This window comes from Fonsecaea erecta (genome assembly GCF_001651985.1).
Source record: "Fonsecaea erecta strain CBS 125763 chromosome Unknown Scaff8, whole genome shotgun sequence".
NCBI lineage: Eukaryota > Fungi > Ascomycota > Eurotiomycetes > Chaetothyriales > Herpotrichiellaceae > Fonsecaea > Fonsecaea erecta.
In genome coordinates this window covers 815,696-833,300 of record NW_017387251.1, presented here as the reverse complement: position 1 = coordinate 833,300, position 17,605 = coordinate 815,696, and the positions used below count along the sequence as shown (strand labels likewise).

The 17,605-nt window shown below is 55.1% G+C and overlaps 7 protein-coding genes across 7 annotated transcripts; 5 read left to right on the top strand and 2 right to left on the bottom strand.

Moving 5' to 3' along the window:
* Nucleotides 1-448: 448 nt before the first annotated feature.
* On the top strand, nt 449-1,807 carry AYL99_08974 (hypothetical protein; the record flags this gene model as incomplete). The annotated part of the gene is made up of 1 exon (XM_018840482.1): nt 449-1,807. One exon carries the CDS (start codon nt 449-451, stop codon nt 1,805-1,807), a length of 1,359 nt encoding a protein of 452 aa, XP_018690229.1.
* Nucleotides 1,808-3,047: 1,240 nt separating this feature from the next.
* AYL99_08973 (hypothetical protein) lies at nt 3,048-3,487 on the bottom strand (the record flags this gene model as incomplete). Its single annotated transcript, XM_018840481.1, has 2 exons — nt 3,048-3,149; nt 3,260-3,487. 2 exons carry the CDS (start codon nt 3,485-3,487, stop codon nt 3,048-3,050), a joined length of 330 nt encoding a protein of 109 aa, XP_018690228.1.
* A 1,495-nt stretch (nt 3,488-4,982) lies between these two features.
* On the bottom strand, nt 4,983-6,022 carry AYL99_08972 (hypothetical protein; the record flags this gene model as incomplete). The annotated part of the gene is made up of 2 exons (XM_018840480.1): nt 4,983-5,096; nt 5,216-6,022. The coding sequence occupies 2 exons, from the start codon at nt 6,020-6,022 to the stop codon at nt 4,983-4,985; spliced, it is 921 nt and encodes a 306-aa protein (XP_018690227.1).
* Nucleotides 6,023-6,686: 664 nt separating this feature from the next.
* Nucleotides 6,687-8,594, top strand: AYL99_08971 (hypothetical protein; the record flags this gene model as incomplete). Its single annotated transcript, XM_018840479.1, has 1 exon — nt 6,687-8,594. One exon carries the CDS (start codon nt 6,687-6,689, stop codon nt 8,592-8,594), a length of 1,908 nt encoding a protein of 635 aa, XP_018690226.1.
* A 234-nt stretch (nt 8,595-8,828) lies between these two features.
* AYL99_08970 (replication factor C subunit 4) lies at nt 8,829-10,075 on the top strand (the record flags this gene model as incomplete). Its single annotated transcript, XM_018840478.1, has 4 exons — nt 8,829-8,917; nt 8,975-9,295; nt 9,348-9,770; nt 9,853-10,075. 4 exons carry the CDS (start codon nt 8,829-8,831, stop codon nt 10,073-10,075), a joined length of 1,056 nt encoding a protein of 351 aa, XP_018690225.1.
* Nucleotides 10,076-11,440: 1,365 nt separating this feature from the next.
* On the top strand, nt 11,441-12,413 carry AYL99_08969 (hypothetical protein; the record flags this gene model as incomplete). Its single annotated transcript, XM_018840477.1, has 3 exons — nt 11,441-11,521; nt 11,585-11,726; nt 11,794-12,413. 3 exons carry the CDS (start codon nt 11,441-11,443, stop codon nt 12,411-12,413), a joined length of 843 nt encoding a protein of 280 aa, XP_018690224.1.
* A 1,030-nt stretch (nt 12,414-13,443) lies between these two features.
* On the top strand, nt 13,444-17,019 carry AYL99_08968 (hypothetical protein; the record flags this gene model as incomplete). The annotated part of the gene is made up of 3 exons (XM_018840476.1): nt 13,444-13,504; nt 13,563-13,615; nt 15,322-17,019. The coding sequence occupies 3 exons, from the start codon at nt 13,444-13,446 to the stop codon at nt 17,017-17,019; spliced, it is 1,812 nt and encodes a 603-aa protein (XP_018690223.1).
* Nucleotides 17,020-17,605: the final 586 nt, after the last annotated feature.

Sequence of the window (17,605 nt, the reverse complement as noted above, 5' to 3'; positions counted from 1 at the left end):
CTTCAAGGGCGTTAATGCCAGTTCCGGCGCGTGGCGTGTGGCGTGTCGCCGAGGCTGGCTGAAGTCGTGCCAGTAGATGCTTGTCTGGGCTTAGCAACTCCGCTAAACACGGACCGAATCCTTCGACAATGTCTTTTTGGAACAAACCGGCATTTTTGCGAAATGGATCTGTATCGACTACTGTGCGACTAATAAAGAGGCCCAGGTTCTAGAACCCAGTCCTTCCCCAACAACGACTACTCTGTACCTACTTTGGACTGATGGCGCACATCCACGTGGCGTCGCTAAGATGCACGAACGTGAAATCTTTCCTCGGCCCATCAGCCGCACAATCGAGGGGGGCAAGCAGAGGGTTTTCGACACCCGCCCAGCTTAAAATGTAGTGCTTCATCTTCTTTGAGTTTGCTGCCTGAAGCCTGAGGAAGAAAGACTGTTGTGGCCTCCGAGAATGACTTCGGTCGAGGAATACTTGTTGAAGGAGCCCCAGCTCGACATACAGAACGCCGACTCGTCGAGAGATGACCTCCACCAGCCTTTACCGCCGTACGTCCTGCCACCCAAACCTCTGAGACCTCTGCGCAAGTATTGCACCGTCAGAAATGCCCTCATCACCTTCGGCGTCTTTGTGGTCTACATCGGATGCACGGTCGGCGCCGTCGTCCCCGGAATATTCGCTGGGTTCCCCTTCTACACGGTGCTCGACGTCTTTGGGAACCACAAACTGGCCGTGTACCTGCCCCCCTGTTACCCTGCTCTCTATTCCGGACGATTTGCCATCAACATCACTTGGGGTTCTTTGACCTATACGTCGGTCAAGATCCTGGATGCGGCCGTCAACTTCGTCCTGGGCAGAGGTTCGCAAGTGCTCTTCTCCTGGCTGTCCTACCATCTGTTCAGCATGGCAATCCTTCGCATCATCCAGGAAAATTGTGTGCCATTGCAGTTGTACACTGCCATGGCGTTCGACACGACGTCCCTCAAGGGCGCATGGTTCCAGCTGCGGGCCGTCACCAAGGTGCACACGGTCCGTGCCAAAGTCACGCTCATTTGGCTTGCGATGGCCGTGGCATATCTCATTGCCCTGCCCACGCTCCTCGACCTGACGACCGGCTACATCGTCGAGTACAAGACCATGGCCAATATAACGACTCCCGGGGCCTCGACGTACACATTAGTTGAACTCAACGGTACTCAACTTTTCAGCATCCAAAAGGACGCCTACTGTGCCAGTAACGGGGGTTGCGTCGAGCACCACCCGGGGCAGTGGACCAACGTGGTGATCGCGGGCCAAAACATGTCGTTCGACGCGTTCGTCGACGACAAGTACAACTGGGTCATGCAGAGCGACAAGACGCCCAGCGGCATCCTCCAGTGCGTACCCAGCAGCACCTACCAGTGGGGCCTGTCCAGCGGGTACCTCTGGATCGTGTGCTTCGTCACCAGTCTGTGGGTGGTGGGTATGTTCGCGGTGTGGATCGACAGCTTCCGCCACGGCGTGCTCTGGCGCAGCGGCCGCGGCTTCGGGCGCTACCGGAACATCATCGACATTGCCGAGCACATCCAGTCCAAGTTCGGCGACGACCTGTGCGGCTACACGCACGAGGAGTTGGAGAAGAACATCGACCGTCTCGACCCCGTGGGCGTCGAGGTGCTGGCGGACGGCGAGTGGGGGCATATCCGCCTGGGCCAGCATCCGGGAGGCCAGCATCTGTTATCGACCCCCGGGCTGCAATACGGGAGTCTTGGGAGACTCCGCCATCGACAGGTGTCGGCGGCGACGTGGCCGCTGACCAGCGGAGGCTTTTGAGATACGGCGGCGGCAATGGCCGCCGTGCGCAGTAGAGTATGTATCATGACCAGACAAGAAGTCACGGTGTATTGATTGATATACATATAACTGAATAGTTATACATATATATACATATTCCTTTCCCTTTGGAGTCACCCCTGTCACAAGGTTTTTTCCATGTAATACTGTACCACCAACGACCTATCAAATCAATCTGCCTGCGTAGGAAGGGAGATTACCAGACCGACAACCACCATGTATGCACATTACCAACCGAGTAAGTACTCATGAAGAGGACTCAGAAGCGTGCCGGATATCCTTGACGTAGGCGGTGTGCATTCTTTTCGAATCACCACCGTTATCCCATAAGCAATCTCGAGTCTCATGGCGGTTGCGCCGTCCCCAACGTTGTCACAAGGCCCATAAATCATTCCATTCCAGGTCTCCCTCTACCGTCCAGACGCAATTCCATAACCCCCCCCTCAATTGCGACAGGGGTGGGTGCTTTTTCGGTATATATGTGGAAATAGATGGTGGGAGATGATATATAGTTAGTATTTGATCTGTGCAAGTGTAGAACTAACTGTGTTGGGTATGGATGTATGGGTGACAATGGATATACACATTCGGCATGATGCGGCTCGAGTCCCAGTAATTCGTCGCCCTCGTCCTCATCCCATGCTCATTTTCGTCACGGTCGTCATGGTGCGGTGCGGGTCATCAATTGAGCGGGTGTCCCTGGCTGGCTCGCTGGCTGGTCCTGCCAGGCTTGAAATTTGCCGCGAGCGAACAGGCAAGCATAATACGCGCCGCAGGTGGGTGTTCTTCTGCTCCGTCCCACAGCCCAATCTTTCGGCGACCTCGCGGGGACTACTTCGTTGTACCCTTGGGGGACGGAGGCGGAGAGACGGAGCGAATGAGATTGATAGTGTGGATTTCGAGCTAGATATGAATCGATGCCCGAGCAGGTGTCGGGATGATCGGTGGAACATCGCCGCTGTGCTCGAGAGAGCGAGTGTTGACATGTAAGTATGTCGTGCTCTGGCTCTGGCGGAGTGAACATTCGAGGACTCGACATGGACGGTTGAGTATCCGACTGTTCATTGGTCTTGGAAGAACCACAGTGATATCCTGTTTGCAACGGCGAGCGCGATTCTGACCTCTTGAATCTTGTCTCCACGGATCTGCTACCCACATGCGGCAGATCTCATTCCTTTGACGACCATCGTGGGTGGCGGGGCCGACGAGATGTAGTCCTTCAAGCAGACCAGGCTTTTAGGAGAGGTCGCGACGTAGCATATGACGAGGCGTCATCATCGTTCGTGTGTGTGTGCCCCGGTTCCATGTGTTTGTCAGAGGTCTAGGTTCCGGCCAAGGGTGAGCAACGACGACTGGGTCGGAGCTTCATTGTCTTGCGACATGGCTTAGGTTTGTTTAAAGAGAGGAATGGGGGATATTCCAATGTCACACATAGCTCGACGTCACGGTCGACGGCGCCTGGCGTTCCTCAACGCGGAGACCAGGCCACTTCCGCGACCGCAACATCCTCATGTACGACTGCTGCTCGTTGGTGGGCTGGGGCAGTGCCTCGGTGAACTCGCGGGTGGCGACGACACGATGTAGGGCGGCGGCACCGGCAACCACGATGCCGGCGATCAAGATGCACAGGAACACCACCAGGCCGTCGGAGATGCCCATTATTGTGGTTGTTTGCAATCCAGACCGGAAGCAAGGGCTGGGGAGGGGGCTGTATGTGTGTATGTGATTCCAGATAGGGGACACAAATTGACAGGAATGTATTTTTCAAGAGGAAGGGGACAAGATGGGACAATAATTGAAGGAGGAGGAGGAAGAGGAGGAGGAAGAAAGTCTCACCTGACTGACAAGGCCTGGGTTATACCGACACATATGTATGTATCCCTTGTAGGCGTAGTAGTGGTAGTAGTACCAGGTACAGTAGCAGTCGAGTAATAGCTGCTACTAACCAAGGGGAATTGTTTTACTCATGCACAGCTCAGCACAGGCACAAACCCCAGCCTAGCCCAAATGTCTCGGGACGTCGAGTCTCCCGTGGAGACCGAACCGGATCGCTTAACGGGGATGACGACGCAAACAAAGAGAAAAAAAGCCCCCTTCATGGATGGATGCAGCAAACCGGAATGCCTGACGATGGATGCCAGGCACCACCACGAGGACCACCAGGGCCAGCACCCAGCCATCATCATCCCATCACCAGCGACCAGGGGGTGGGGGGAGTGCATAACAACGAGTAACCAGCATATTATCACCGAGTATTGTGTGTGTGTGTGTGTGCGTGTGGGTTAACGGGTTGGTGGAGCGCGAGGGAACGCGTCCGTTATCCCGCGTATTCCGAGGGGCTTGACTGGTTCCAAGGTCCCAACGCGTAAGCGCAGAGTTTTTTTGTTTTTGCCCGAGGTGAGTGAGAGAGGCCCTAAGTGTTATTAACTACGAGGTACTAGCAGCAGCCCTGCTGCACGGTTCCAGTATGGGCTGTGTCTCAGATTGTGCAAACCCCTCCCTTCGTGCCTAGGCACCCGTAGGTACAGTACTCGGTACTCTGTACAACAGTACAAATCTGTTGCTTTTCACGTTTCCATCGGCTTCTCCCTTGTTCGCTCCCTCTTCTCCTTCTCCTTCCTCTTCTTTCAGTAGTAGCAGTAACGAGAAGCCCGGGCCACCTCGGAGAGTTATGCACTCACCGTCGCCCACGAGTTGCGACAGAGTTCGCTAGTTTCCCCTCAAGCCCCGTTCCGTTGGTGGCTGTGGCTATGTCTACGGCTGTGTGGTGGGCAGCGCCAATGACGAACGAGGCTGCCATGCTCGCTGGGGGGGTTCAATGGAGTTTTTAATTTTAAAAGGAGAGACAGAGGAGACGAAGTCAGCCTCGTGGGCGAACAACAACATGGCGTGATCGCCGATCTTCCTCTAATGTACTGCGGACGAGAGTGCCTTGCATCGAGGACATAGAGATATATATACACCAGCATGACGTACTCGGGTACCAGGGCTCAGATTGGCATTGATAAGCTCGACGGGGAACAAGATGGAATCGGTCGAGGAGGAACTGACTGGGATGTCCATGGTCTTCTCCCTGGGTTGATGTTGATTCTGCCCACATCTTCTATATCACCACCCCATGTCCCTGTTCCTCCTCCAACCAACACTGTCATTATCATTCCGGAGTGAACAGGCGAGGTGCCATTTCTTCAATGCCCCGGGGTGCCCTCCCCAAAATCTCCCCGATCAACGGATCAACCGTCGCCGTCTCCCCCTGGGCGATGCCGTCCTGTAATGTATACCGTCAGCCACCCATCCATCCATCCGTCACATTCATCTGCAGCAGGAGGGGCAAGGAAGCTACAGTATCTACTACTGTACCATCAGGAAAGAAAGGGACAAACTCACATGCCAGCCACTCCAGCTCTCCACCACCCAGAAGTTGTCCGGGGGCACGCTCTTCTTCTCAAACTTGTGGTAGCGCTCAGCTTCCTGTCTGCCCACGATGTCGACCGTGACTGTGCGCCCCGTGTGCTGCTCGACCAGCTTCGCCACGTCGCTGATGGTGCTGGTTCGGGGCCCCGTCAGGTTCAGCGTCCGCCCAAGATACTGCTCGTAGTTCTGCAGGATCTTCGCCGTCGCTTCACCCAGGTCGTCCCAGGTGACCCACGAGACGGGCCCGTCGTTGGGGATGACGAACCTGATGTCGTCCGTGTCGCCCTTGTGGAATTTCTGGGGCTGGAACCCGGCGTACAGCCACCAGCTCTCTGCGTAGATGCCCTCGCGCACGATCACGTATTGCAGCCCGCTCTGCGTCAGGTAGTCGATGGTCTTGATGTGCGCCTGCTGGACGCCGGCGATGCTGCTGAGCCCGGTCTCGCCACCAAACATCAAGCTCGTGTAGATGACCGTCTTGACGCCCGCCTGTTTCGCCGCGTCGATGGCGGCCTTGTGGTGCAGCCACCGCTCGACGCTCGGCGAGGGGAACGAGACCAGAAACAGCGCGTCGGCGCCCTTGAACGAGGCCGCCAGCGAGTCCGGAGACGTGAAGTCGCCCGGCCGGATCTCGATGCCCGCTTCCCGCGCCGCGGCCGACACGTCGCTGGGGTGGCTGGACGAGATGACCAGCTGGGAGGCCGGGATCAATTTGTGCCGTAGCAGCGTGTCGAGGACGCGGGACCCCAAGTGGCCCGTCGTCCCTGTGAGCACCAGCATTTGTCGAGACAAGAAACACCAAAAGGAGCTTATCGTAAAGTTTAAGAACAATCACGGGGCGAGCAGCTGTATAGGAGAATATATAATATCTTCCAAGTTGTTCGCTACCTCTGGGGAAATTTCTAGATCATCCACGGACTTCTGAAGCCCCAGACAGACAGAGCTTTGCGCGCGCCGTCATGACGTTTTCCAGACTTCGGCAGATGTGCTCCGAGATCATGATAATAACAGAGGAACGACAGACACTCTTGCCCTAACTTGTATTACATATTACGCGAGCAATCACAAGACCCTGGAGCAGGACACAGACATCTGCTTTTCCTGCACCGCAGGCTCGGGCCTTGATTTGCAGATACCCAATCTCCAGAAAGGTTCCTGTGCCTGAATGGTCAGCGATGAAAAATGATGATAACTCTAGCTCAGTCCCATTTTCGGCCCCTTCTCTCCTCTTCTGAATACGAGGGACACGTTGGAAACCCCCCTGTGGGCAGTGACCACGTGGCGGTGCTGCTGCTGTTGTTGTAGCAATGGCCATTCTCTGTTCTTGGGCACCGATTGGTGGTTAACGAACTAATGGCTACACCTGCCGATGCATGGTGCCCCAAACCCTCAGCTTCAATCTTGTCGGCATCCTGGTTCATCACTCCTTCGTGGCTCTACTTCCATGGCGACGGAGGGTATATACACGGCTCGACTCGATGCTAGTCGCCACGAGATCCGACTCTTGACCTTGCTGCCAGGCCATGACGACGACAACATTCACTGTGAGCTGCGTACAGTCAGCCTAGGCGACGACCCAAAGTTTCACGCCTTGTCGTATGTCTGGGGAGACGCGAGCAAGACAAAGCCCATCCACGTGGGTGAGCAGGTCTTCAATGCAACCGTCAATCTCGAGTCGGCCCTCAGACACATCCGCAAACTCCAAATTGCTGACACGTTATGGGTCGATGCCGTGTGCATCAATCAAACGGACGTGATCGAACGCAACCAGCAGGTCCCTCTCATGAAGAAAATCTACACCGAGGCCGACAATGTTCTCATATGGCTCGGCGAAGGCGACAAGCACTCGGACGCCCTCTTTGAAGCCATCTCCAAGGACGAGATCCCGTCACCGCCGGGTCGGGACCACGAATACGATTGTTTCCCAGAGGAGGAAGCTATCGAGATCCACAGACTGAACGCAATGCTGGAGACGATCGCCACCCGGGAATGGTGGGTGCGAGTCTGGATCGTCCAGGAATGCATTCTGCCAAAGAAGCCGCCCACTTTCCTGTGTGGCACAAAGACTCTCCTCTGGACTCATTTCTTCGACGCCCTGTGGGAGTTGAGAAGAGGGGTGATACGCATATTACCAGACGCGGGACGCCATCCGTCGGTCACAGACGTCTATCGCTCTGCTGGAAAGACCCCCGACGAATGTTCGAGCAAAATGTCGTTCCTCGAGCTCCTGGACTTTGCGAGGCAAGAATATGGAAGGGAAGACGTCGGGAGGCAGATCTATGGGGGATCGAGCGGCACTCGGTCCTTCTCCATGACCATCTCACCGTTCCTCGGTCGAAAGGCCAGTGTGGCACACGACTATATCTATGGTCTTTTGAGCCTGCTTCCCGAGGAAAAGAGCCAACTCATCCCCATTGATTATGAACGGCCGTCCTGGGAGATATTTCGAGAGGTCACAAAGGCACTGCTGACTCTCCGCGACGAATCGCTGCTGGGGTCCGTGTCCTTTCAATCGTCGCCTCATCTGGATCGACCCACCTGGGTTCCCGATTTCTCTTCTCAGGTTGGCCAAAACGACGACACCCGAGACACTGGCTGGTACTTCGGCCTTGACAATCGACTTTGGGGCTCTCCTGAGCCACGGTTCTCGGAGGACGGCAATATTCTCATGCTGCGTGGTGTGTACCTTGATGTCATACACAAGGTCTACCCATTTGGTGAGGGAGAGGATGACTGGATGGATGTTCTGAGCCGCATGGAGCGCAGAGCAAAGGTCGTCATGAGGAAACACCGGCGAGGACTTCGACGACAAGGTGATAACCCGGACTCTGCGTCGACCGGGGGCCCGCTGTTCCCCACTCCCAGCTCTAGTACGCGCCGACTATTCAGCGCCATGTCCGGCTGGGGTGGCAGGGTCAGGACGGCCGCAGTGGCCGACGACCAGTTGGACTTTTGGTGGAACGTGTTTCAGACGCCGGACCACGACAGGTGGGATGAATGGGAGTTCAGTGGTGCCGAATCCAAACGCAAACGCGAAGAGCTCGCCGGCTTGTCCACATCTGAAGTAGTAACGAGTCTGCTCAGCCAGGCGAGATCGGTCTGCCGAGGGAGGAGCCTCCTCATCACCAGGAGAGAATCCCTCTTGGGCCTCTGTGTTCCCGGGGCGTTAGTGGGCGACGCGCTGGTGTGTCTGTCTGGCATGTCCATGCCCTGGGTCCTTCGACCAGCCAAGGACAAGGACTATTACACTGTTGTCGGCGGCGCATTTGTACATGGCCTTACGGATTGGTCATTACTCGAAAAGCGATGCGACGAGGGAAAATTGGCTGAAGCCACGTTCAGAATTCGTTAGCAGACGAAGCGATATTGAGCATAAAACTGTCCCCATGTCTTGTTTGTCCCAAAACTGAGTTGTACCTCGTACTCGAGGTTAGGAGTAGAAACTGTGGTGGTGGTGCCCCGCCAAGCCACTTAACGCGTCTCGTTCGACGCGCTTGAAGAGGATTTGACAAACTGCGCTGCGTGCCATCTCCTCATTCAACCACCCAACCGAGTTACAAGAACAGTGCATTGCAAGCTCGCAACAATGTCAGGTCAAGCGGAGTCATCGTCTGCTGCGGCAAGAAAAGCTCTCAATACTAGCAACGGTACAACGCCCGATTACGAACTGCCATGGTAAGTAATCGCCTCCACATCCAGAACTTTTGCAAAACAGGATTGACTGGCGTGCAGGGTGGAAAAGTACAGACCTGTCTATCTCGACGATGTTGTTGGCAACACGGAAATCATCGAACGGCTCAAGATTATTGCCAAAGATGGAAACATGCCGCATGTCATCATTTCAGGCATGCCTGGAATCGGGAAGACGACATCCGTCTTGTGTCTTGCGCGTACACTTCTGGGCGATGCGTACAAAGAGGCCGTGCTGGAGTTGAACGCGAGCGACGAAAGAGGCATCGACGTCGTTCGAAATAGAATCAAAGGATTCGCCCAAAAGAAGGTGACGTTGCCTCCTGGGCGGCACAAACTGGTCATCCTCGACGAAGCAGACAGGTAGGGAAGGTGACGGCAGCCATGTTTACGCAATTCTAACACGGGAATTTAGCATGACAGCTGGCGCACAACAGGCTCTGCGAAGAACCATGGAAATTTATTCCAATACCACTCGCTTCGCCTTCGCCTGCAACCAATCAAACAAGATCATCGAACCTCTGCAATCGAGATGCGCAATCCTGCGCTTTTCTCGCCTGACGGACGCGCAGGTGGTGAAGCGCTTGATGCAAATAATCGAGGCTGAAAAGGTGGAATACTCCGAGGACGGCCTGGCCGCACTCGTATTCAGCGCCGAAGGAGACATGCGACAGGCCATCAACAACCTGCAGAGTACGTGGGCAGGATTCGGGTTCGTCAGCGGGGACAACGTGTTCCGGGTGGTCGACAGTCCGCATCCGGTCAAAGTACAAGCCATGATCAAGGCATGCTGGGAGGGCAAGATCGACAGTGCAGTCGACTCGTTGAAGGAATTGTGGTAAGTCATACTTCAATGATTATGGACCAAGTCCGAAAATATGGAAAGCCACAGCTAACCGGCATGGGGCACCCCTGAAAAGGGATCTGGGATACTCCTCACACGACATCATAAGCACTATGTTCCGAGTCACGAAAACCATCCCCACCTTGTCGGAGCACTCGAAGCTCGAATTCATCAAAGAGATTGGCTTCACCCACATGCGCATTCTCGAGGGTGTGCAATCTTTTCTGCAACTGAGCGGTTGTTTGGCGAAATTGTGCAAGATCAACATGAAGCCCGGACTGTTTGAGGTGCCAGCATGAAGGGGAGTGCAATTAATCAACGGGCCGCAAAGGCCGCGGCGTGCCGATGACAACGTCCCAGATCCCATCTAGGCGCCTTTGGGACCGCAGTTGGGTGAGAATAAGGAACATCGCTTGGCATACCTGGAACCGAGCTTGTCCATTAGGCTCTAGGCTCTAGGCTCCGAATCCGCCAATCTTCGCTCGGGTGCGGCGGCGTTCAGCGCTGAGAGGGGCGCCTCGATGGGTACTCGGATGTCGGACTCCAGCCCCCGACTCTCCGATTTCATGCCTTCCCATTCCACGTCATCACCTACTGCTATTGTCCCCTTCGAGGAAAAGCCGACGTCAATCAAATCGATTCTCAATGGCTCATGTGATGACTATGGTCTACGATGCTGGGAGACAGGTCGGGGAGGTTACGGTAGGACAAGCGGCGTGACGCGTCCAGGACTTCGTATATTGGTTGGCACGTCGGTTGGGGCACCCGAGTCGGTTGAAGCTGAAGAGTGCCCAGGCTCTACGGACAATGCCCCTTCGCTTGCATGGAATTCAAGAATCTGCAGCCTTTCGAAGGCCCCCATGGCAGTGATGGCGGCAAGGCCCTGAGCGTTTTTGAGGCTGAGGTGCAGACGAAGGACCGCACACTTGAGATTTCCCCAGGTCCGCAAAAATAGACACGAATCTGGGCTGATTTGGCAAGCCGGACACTGGTGATTGAGTTTAGCCCCGATTGGGCGCGGCCTAGCCCCCGACGGAGTGATGGGCAAGCCAAGCCAATCGATGAGGGGCAACGTAGGAGGCCCTGACAGGTCCTTGACAGCCCTGAAAGCAATTGGAGGTGACTGGATTAGGCGTGCTAGGCTTCAAAAGGACTCAAAAGACACGGGTGAAATCAGTTGCAAGGGACCTGCCGCAAAGAAATTTCCCGGCCATGGCTTGCATGACGCGTCCTTCCCTCCGACCTCCGTTCCTTGCGCTAGAGGCATCCTAACTGTCCATGGCTAGCACTGTCCCTGACCAGCCACTGAAGCCCCGCATAATGATGCTAACTTCGGACTTTCCAAGAAACCGCTACCAGCCATGCGGTAAGGCTGTGCTCGTCACCCTGTCCCCCAGCCCAGCGATTAGCGGTGGTGTCCTCAAAGGCCAGAGGTGACCGACGACAAACGCACGGCTCGCCTGAGGCTGGTTGTGGGGGATGAAATCCCTATATCTTTGCCTTCCCCTGCCACCTCCCATCGCTCTTGCTTCTTTCTTCTGCCAGCCCGTCCTCCTGAACAGAACCAGATATCGACCGACATCAATCGAAGAGACATTACCTACCCCCCGTACCAATCTATCACTACCAACCCGTACACACATATCAGATATCCCCCTTTCAGGATGAAGTCCTTCGCATCGGCCGTGCCCTTGGCGGCAGCCCTGTTCACTACCTCCACTCTCGCGTGGCTCCCATCCTGCTCCGTATGTTCTGCGCACAGCCAGTTCTTCCCTCCCAGGTGATCTAAGTGCTAACAAAATCGACAGTGGTCTGACTGCATGGGAAGCTGGGATGGCTCGTCCTGTAGCACCTCCAGCGGCTGGGACTGCCTCTGCTCCAATCAAACTGCTATCTCCCAATTGAACACCTGCGTCGCAACCTCCTGCACGAACACCACCGATCAAGAAGGTAAGTCGTCTTTCTACCAGAAGAGCATGGAAACAAAGAGCTATCGAGCTGACAATTTTGAAAACAGCCATCTACGGTGCCATTGCACAGCTTTGCGCCAACGCAGGAGCTCCGGTTTCTGCCTCTCAAGAAGCCACCTTCAGCGCTACCTCTGGCGGCTCTGCCTGGCCTTCTCAAATCACCGCCGCCCCTGGCTTCGGTCCCGGTGGCGGTTGGAACTCGGCTCAATGGTCGAGCTGGATCTCTGCCTGCTCTACTGGCTTGCCTTCTGCTCCCAGCGGATGGAACGGTCAAGGTCCTTGGGGCGGCCCAGGCATGTGGGGTGGTCACGGTGGAGGCCCTGGTTTCGGTCCTGGTGGCTGGGGACCTTGGGGCACCAAGGCCAGCGGTGTCAACTGCGATCAATGGACCACCTGGACCGCCGGCTGGGGTCCATTCTCGTCGTGGACCGGTACCTGGTCTGGCTGCAGCACCACCACCAACTCGCCTGTCCCCGCGACCATCACCACCACCGTCACCACCGACGGCTCGACTCAGGTTATTACTGGCACAACCTTTGGTATCCAAGCCGTCGAAGCTGCAGCCACCTCCTCCTCTGACTCGGGCAACGCCGCTCCTTCGCTTCGCGGTCTCAGCGCTTGCGGCGCTCTTGTTGCGGCGATCTTTGCCACCATGATTGCTCTGTAATTGCTTTTCTAAGGGGGGAAATGCATTCTGGACAGGGGCACCAGTTTATTTTGATACCACTGCATTGGACACGGAGAAAATGAGTACAATGGGATGGTCAGGACTACGAGATTGACGACTTCTACCATTATTATAGGTATTCACGATGGATTGTATTGTTACTGGGGAGTTGGAAAGTAAATCCATATCACTACGACCGAATAAGAACAAAAAATATTGTGCTCCCTAAGCATTTGTTTTCCCATTCGAGTCGCTCACGTGAGCTTTCCAGCGACGACGGAACTGCCAAGAGCTTTTACCGGCTCAAGCTGAGTTGTATACGAGTTGATCTATTTGGCCCAACCACTTGACGGCCATCAAGCAGCACGAAATTTGTCAATTTGTCAGGAGAGGATTAACATCAGGCTTCGCACTAAGCAATCGCTCCATCTACAGTAGAAGCCAGCGAGCTCGATGAAATCTGACTTGCGGGTGCATGTCGGTGGTGAATTGTCGCTGCCTGATACCGAGTCACCTGCTTTTGCCACGTTGAATGTATCTGGCCAGTAACAATCAACGTCTCTGTCTCCCTCTCGCTCTCTGGCTTGGTATGAGAAAGACTACAACAACCTCCGTCCTTCCACCATACATAGCTTCTCCTTTACCCATCATCTCCATCCTATAACCTGATATCTTCTTTTCGACCTCAAACGACACCGATCATGAAACCAGTCCATCATCACCTCCTCCCTCTGCTCGTGGCTTTGTGGTGCCTCTGCTTTGCCCCCGGGGTGTGGGCTCAAGACGATGTTGACACGTGCGCTGTAAGTAAGAAAGACTGTTGGTGAGATCTGGATCGTCCTCGTCGCTAAGCTGCTCTCCCGCAAAAACAACACAGCTCGAGTGCGTCGCAAATGTCAATGGTACCAATTGTCAGCAAAGGTAGGACATCATCCACGATATATTGTGCGCGACCCCAACATGCAGAGGTGGTGGTGGGCTAATGATAGTCTGAATGAAAAGCGAATGGCCGTGCCTGTGTGCCAATAACATGTACATCGAGAGACTCAATAACTGTACCGTGGCATCCTGTAACGTTACGGATCAAGAAGGTCTGTGTGTTCGAGTCCTTCGAATGCTGCCGGTTTCGCTGAGACTGACCACTCGCAGTCACCTTTTCTGCCATAGCTGAGATCTGCGCCATCTTCAGCGTGCCTGTGACGGTAAGTCTCACGGCTCTGGGGCAAGGGGATGTCAAATGGCCCGAGCCTTTCTCTCGGAGGTCTCTCGGATCCAACGGTCTAGACTCTAGCACGAACACATGGGAGACAGAACAACGCTTACTTGTTGTGGACAACAGATTGGTCCCGAAGCGACCGTTTCTACGTCGACATCCAATCCCTTGTTCAGCACCGTGGCCATACCGAGTCAATCGGCCATGCCTCCCGCAACCACTCCCATGTCTTCAGGTGCTACCGTGACATCGATGTCGACAAGCAGTGCAGGCACTTCTCCCAGCTCGCCCGCAAGTTCTCCGACCACGTCTGCAACTTCCACGACTGGCTCATCAGCCTCTCTGTCATCGCCGTCGTCGAATGATGTCAATCGGCTCAATTCACCCTCGCTATGGACGTTAATCTTGGGCGCGGGAATTGCAAGCCTCGTGAGCTTTATCTCGCTTTGACGGTGGCAGATCAGGCAACAAGGATATATCCACCCGGGAACTGAGCCGGTGTGCTTGGGCAAGCTAGGGAAGTCCATCAGCTTCCAGAAGCGAAATCACTGGCGGTCTTTGGAGATATCGAAGGCGAAGAGCAGCGGTTCATGCAGGTCGACCCGCTTGCACAGGGCGGCCAATGACCAGAACAGAGGCTACTAGCTAGCATAACGGGGAAGGCTTCAAGTAAGCGGCTGGCCCTGCTGCTTAGGGACTGCCCTCGCTGTAGGATCTGCCCCTTTTTACGCCTCACTAGCCTCACCCGGACCCCCATGCCAGCTATGACATAATATGGCACGAATTGTGAATTTGAGTTATCCCTTAAGAGACATCTGAGACTTCCTTTTAAGAGACCTGACACGTGTCAGTATACAAGAAGGGACGGAACCAGAGCGATCCGAGCGATGGCAAGTCCTTGATTTATATCCAACACATTTTTTGTAGAGAAGGAAGGCAAGAGCATGGGAGGGTGACGTTGGACACGGTCCTTGAGAATCCTTTCCCCTTTTTTCTCCCCAAAGTGATGCCCAATTGCCTATCACCCGTTGTGGAAGTTTATTGGGTCTAGCAAGGAGCAAAGGCCCCTCTAGCCCCGTTGCCCGCAGGTCTCTGGAGAGAATTGGGCACCATGATCTGCCAACCCATGTCATTATGTCCAGCTAGAGGCTCTTTGAGTGGTTCTCGTAGGAAATGCCCAACCCTCGCCCGTCATTTTATACGAATTGGAACCTCGGAGACAGGCGGAGACGAGGTCCGGGCGCGGGACACCGTTTAGCGATCAATAGAACGAAAGGGCAGGGCGAGGATCGCTTAGGCCAAATGGTGCGAAGTGGCTCAAACTTGGTCAAACCAGGCTGGAAAGTGAGGGAAGCCGATTCGGGAGGGCATTGCATTGGTGTGGCACAGAGGTCAATATAATAATATTAGGGCAAAAGGATACGGACTGGTCTCGAGTCAGCCTCCGGGTATGTAGGGCACCAAGAGGAACGGAGTCTTCCCCTCGGTCTCTGTTGTCTTGACGTTTTCTCTTTTCTTAGAATCCTCACGTTGAAGGCGGTCGGTCGTATTGAGTGAGTGTACGAGCAAGGTATTGTGGTCCAGTCGAGAGCGCAGGATGCTGCGCAGCCGGATGAGTGCCCGAAGCAGCAGCAGCAGCAGCAGCAGCAGTGACGAGAGTTTGCTGTGGTCCTGGTTCCTGCATAATAATCGAAGCCCAGCAGAAATTCTAGGGCTCCGCCAACCGCGGCGAGCACCAGCCCCGAGGCTCCTCCCACCAGAAACACGCCCATCCCTCGCCCCTTTACACCACCGCCCATCATTCGCGCCCACGTCGCTGCTGTTGCTGCTGCTACTGCACCATCCACCGTCAACACCAACACCACGGAGCCTGCGTCTTTCGACCATAGCCATCTATCACCGAGGGCGCTTGAAAAACAGCCTGTCAGAGATGCACCTGAACTGACCCCAGAGACCCATCCTCCCCGTCCTCCTATCGCACATCCACGATTACTGACCTCATCCTCCGTCCATCCTGCGCCTCCTGCCGACTACCTCCTATACCAACAGAAGCCTCTGCCCCCTCCGCCTGCACCGTCACAACCGCCCAGTTCGTACAGGAGATCCTTCCTCGAAGTGTTGCTCCCACGGACGAGCCCCAAACGAACCATTCCACCCGACCACCGCTCTGCTGCCTCACGTGTCCTCAATCCCATTAACCACGTTCCCCGTCCTACTCCCGTCCGCGTCCAGCCTCAACGACCTCAGCTTTCCACCGACGTGGGTGCCGGTGCTCGCGGCACCGGCGAAGTCCATACTCTGCTCAGCCTCCCTGAACAGCGTCGCTCACGTCAACATTCTCCCACAGATCCCATCGTTGAACACAGTCCTCATCTTACCCCAACGGGCGACAGAACCAGCATCGGCCTCCCTCCCAACCAACAGCGGGGGAATAATTTTCTTCCCGAGTCTTCTTCCCAAGGTGCCGGACTGATGGTGGACTTGGAAAAGCAGGATCCTAGTGATCTGAAGCCGCCTGAACGCGCACACACAGTCCCTACGTCGAGATTTAATGTCGACCCTGCGACCACGCCGCAAGGGCCCTCCGTGCTGGGACAGAGCTATGGTGTCAATCCCCTCGACCAACCTTTACAGCCCCCGCGACGGATTACCTCCCACAAGTCGCTGAAACGTGCACAGTCCGCTGCCTCGTTACACTCCTCCGCGTTTGGTGGAAGAGCATATACAGATAGCGGCCAACCCCCGAACACGGCATCACTAGAAGACGTCGAGAGAGGTGCGGCGAACGGAGATGAAGACAGCGACGTGGCCGAGGAGCTCGCTTGGGGTCCGTCCCATCCATGTTTCCCCCATTTCAATCCACACGTCCCGTTACACTCGCCCGAATACGCCGCCACACGCATCATCCGCATCCGCCGCGACTGGATGGTGGTGGGTGATCTCGCTCCTACGTTCTCCAACATATACCCGGAAATCCTCGACCCGTTAATGCAGGAACAAGAATTCCGATACGTGATAGAACACGTCAATCAGACTCTCTGTCAAGCATATGACCCGTTCTCGGTGTGGAATTGGTTTGATGGCATCATGGGTGTATTAACAGGTTGGTTCTGGGAGGATTTCCGACCCTGGGGGATCAAAGGCGCTCTGAAGGGATTGGAAGAATGGTTGGAGGACTGGAATCATACAGTTGGTGCGCGGGACGGTGTGAAGATCATCCCCTTGAGGAGGACCGGATACATGAATCTGGACATCCAGATCCCGGATCCCCAGGTCAGAGTGGTGGGGGAGGATGGGGAGAGCCAAGGCTTGCGACCTAACACACAAGGGACTGGTACAGCCATGGCACCCCCTCAGAGTGCAACGGCCGGTGCAACGAACAAGGCACGTTGACGGCTGTACCAGATTGAGCATTGGGGAGAGGTGTGCTGGTGCCATTGGAGAAGCCGAAGGGGGGGGGGGGGAAGACCTATTGTTTCTTTTGTTTTATGTTGTATTCGTGCATATTGGACACTTCCAAGGCCGTCATGGCGTGAATGACAGGATCCGGGGAGGATATCTTAGTGGGGGATTTTCAGCAAGGCGTTCGCGATGTGGTTTCCAAAAAGTCCAAAGGAGCACGGGCGACGGGATGGGGATATCAGAGCGGAACCCCAAAGAGAGAGTGAGTGAGACGTGTCTTTCAATGGGCAAAGGCGAATACCTACTGTACCACCTAGTTGTGAGTTGGTCAATTTTTTGGTTTTGTTTATTACGAGGTCCACAAGAGGGCGATTTGTCTGTCTGTTTGTCTGTCTGTCTTTCGGGTGGAGGTTAGTACAGTACAGCCCTGTACCGACCGACCGTCTCTAAGATCAATGTTGTATACAATAGCTAAATAGCGTGCGTACTCGATGAGACGAAAAGAAGATGCCGCTTGATTGTTGTTGCGTTGCGTTGCGTTGCTTGCTTGCTTGCTTGCTTGCTTGCTTGCTACCTA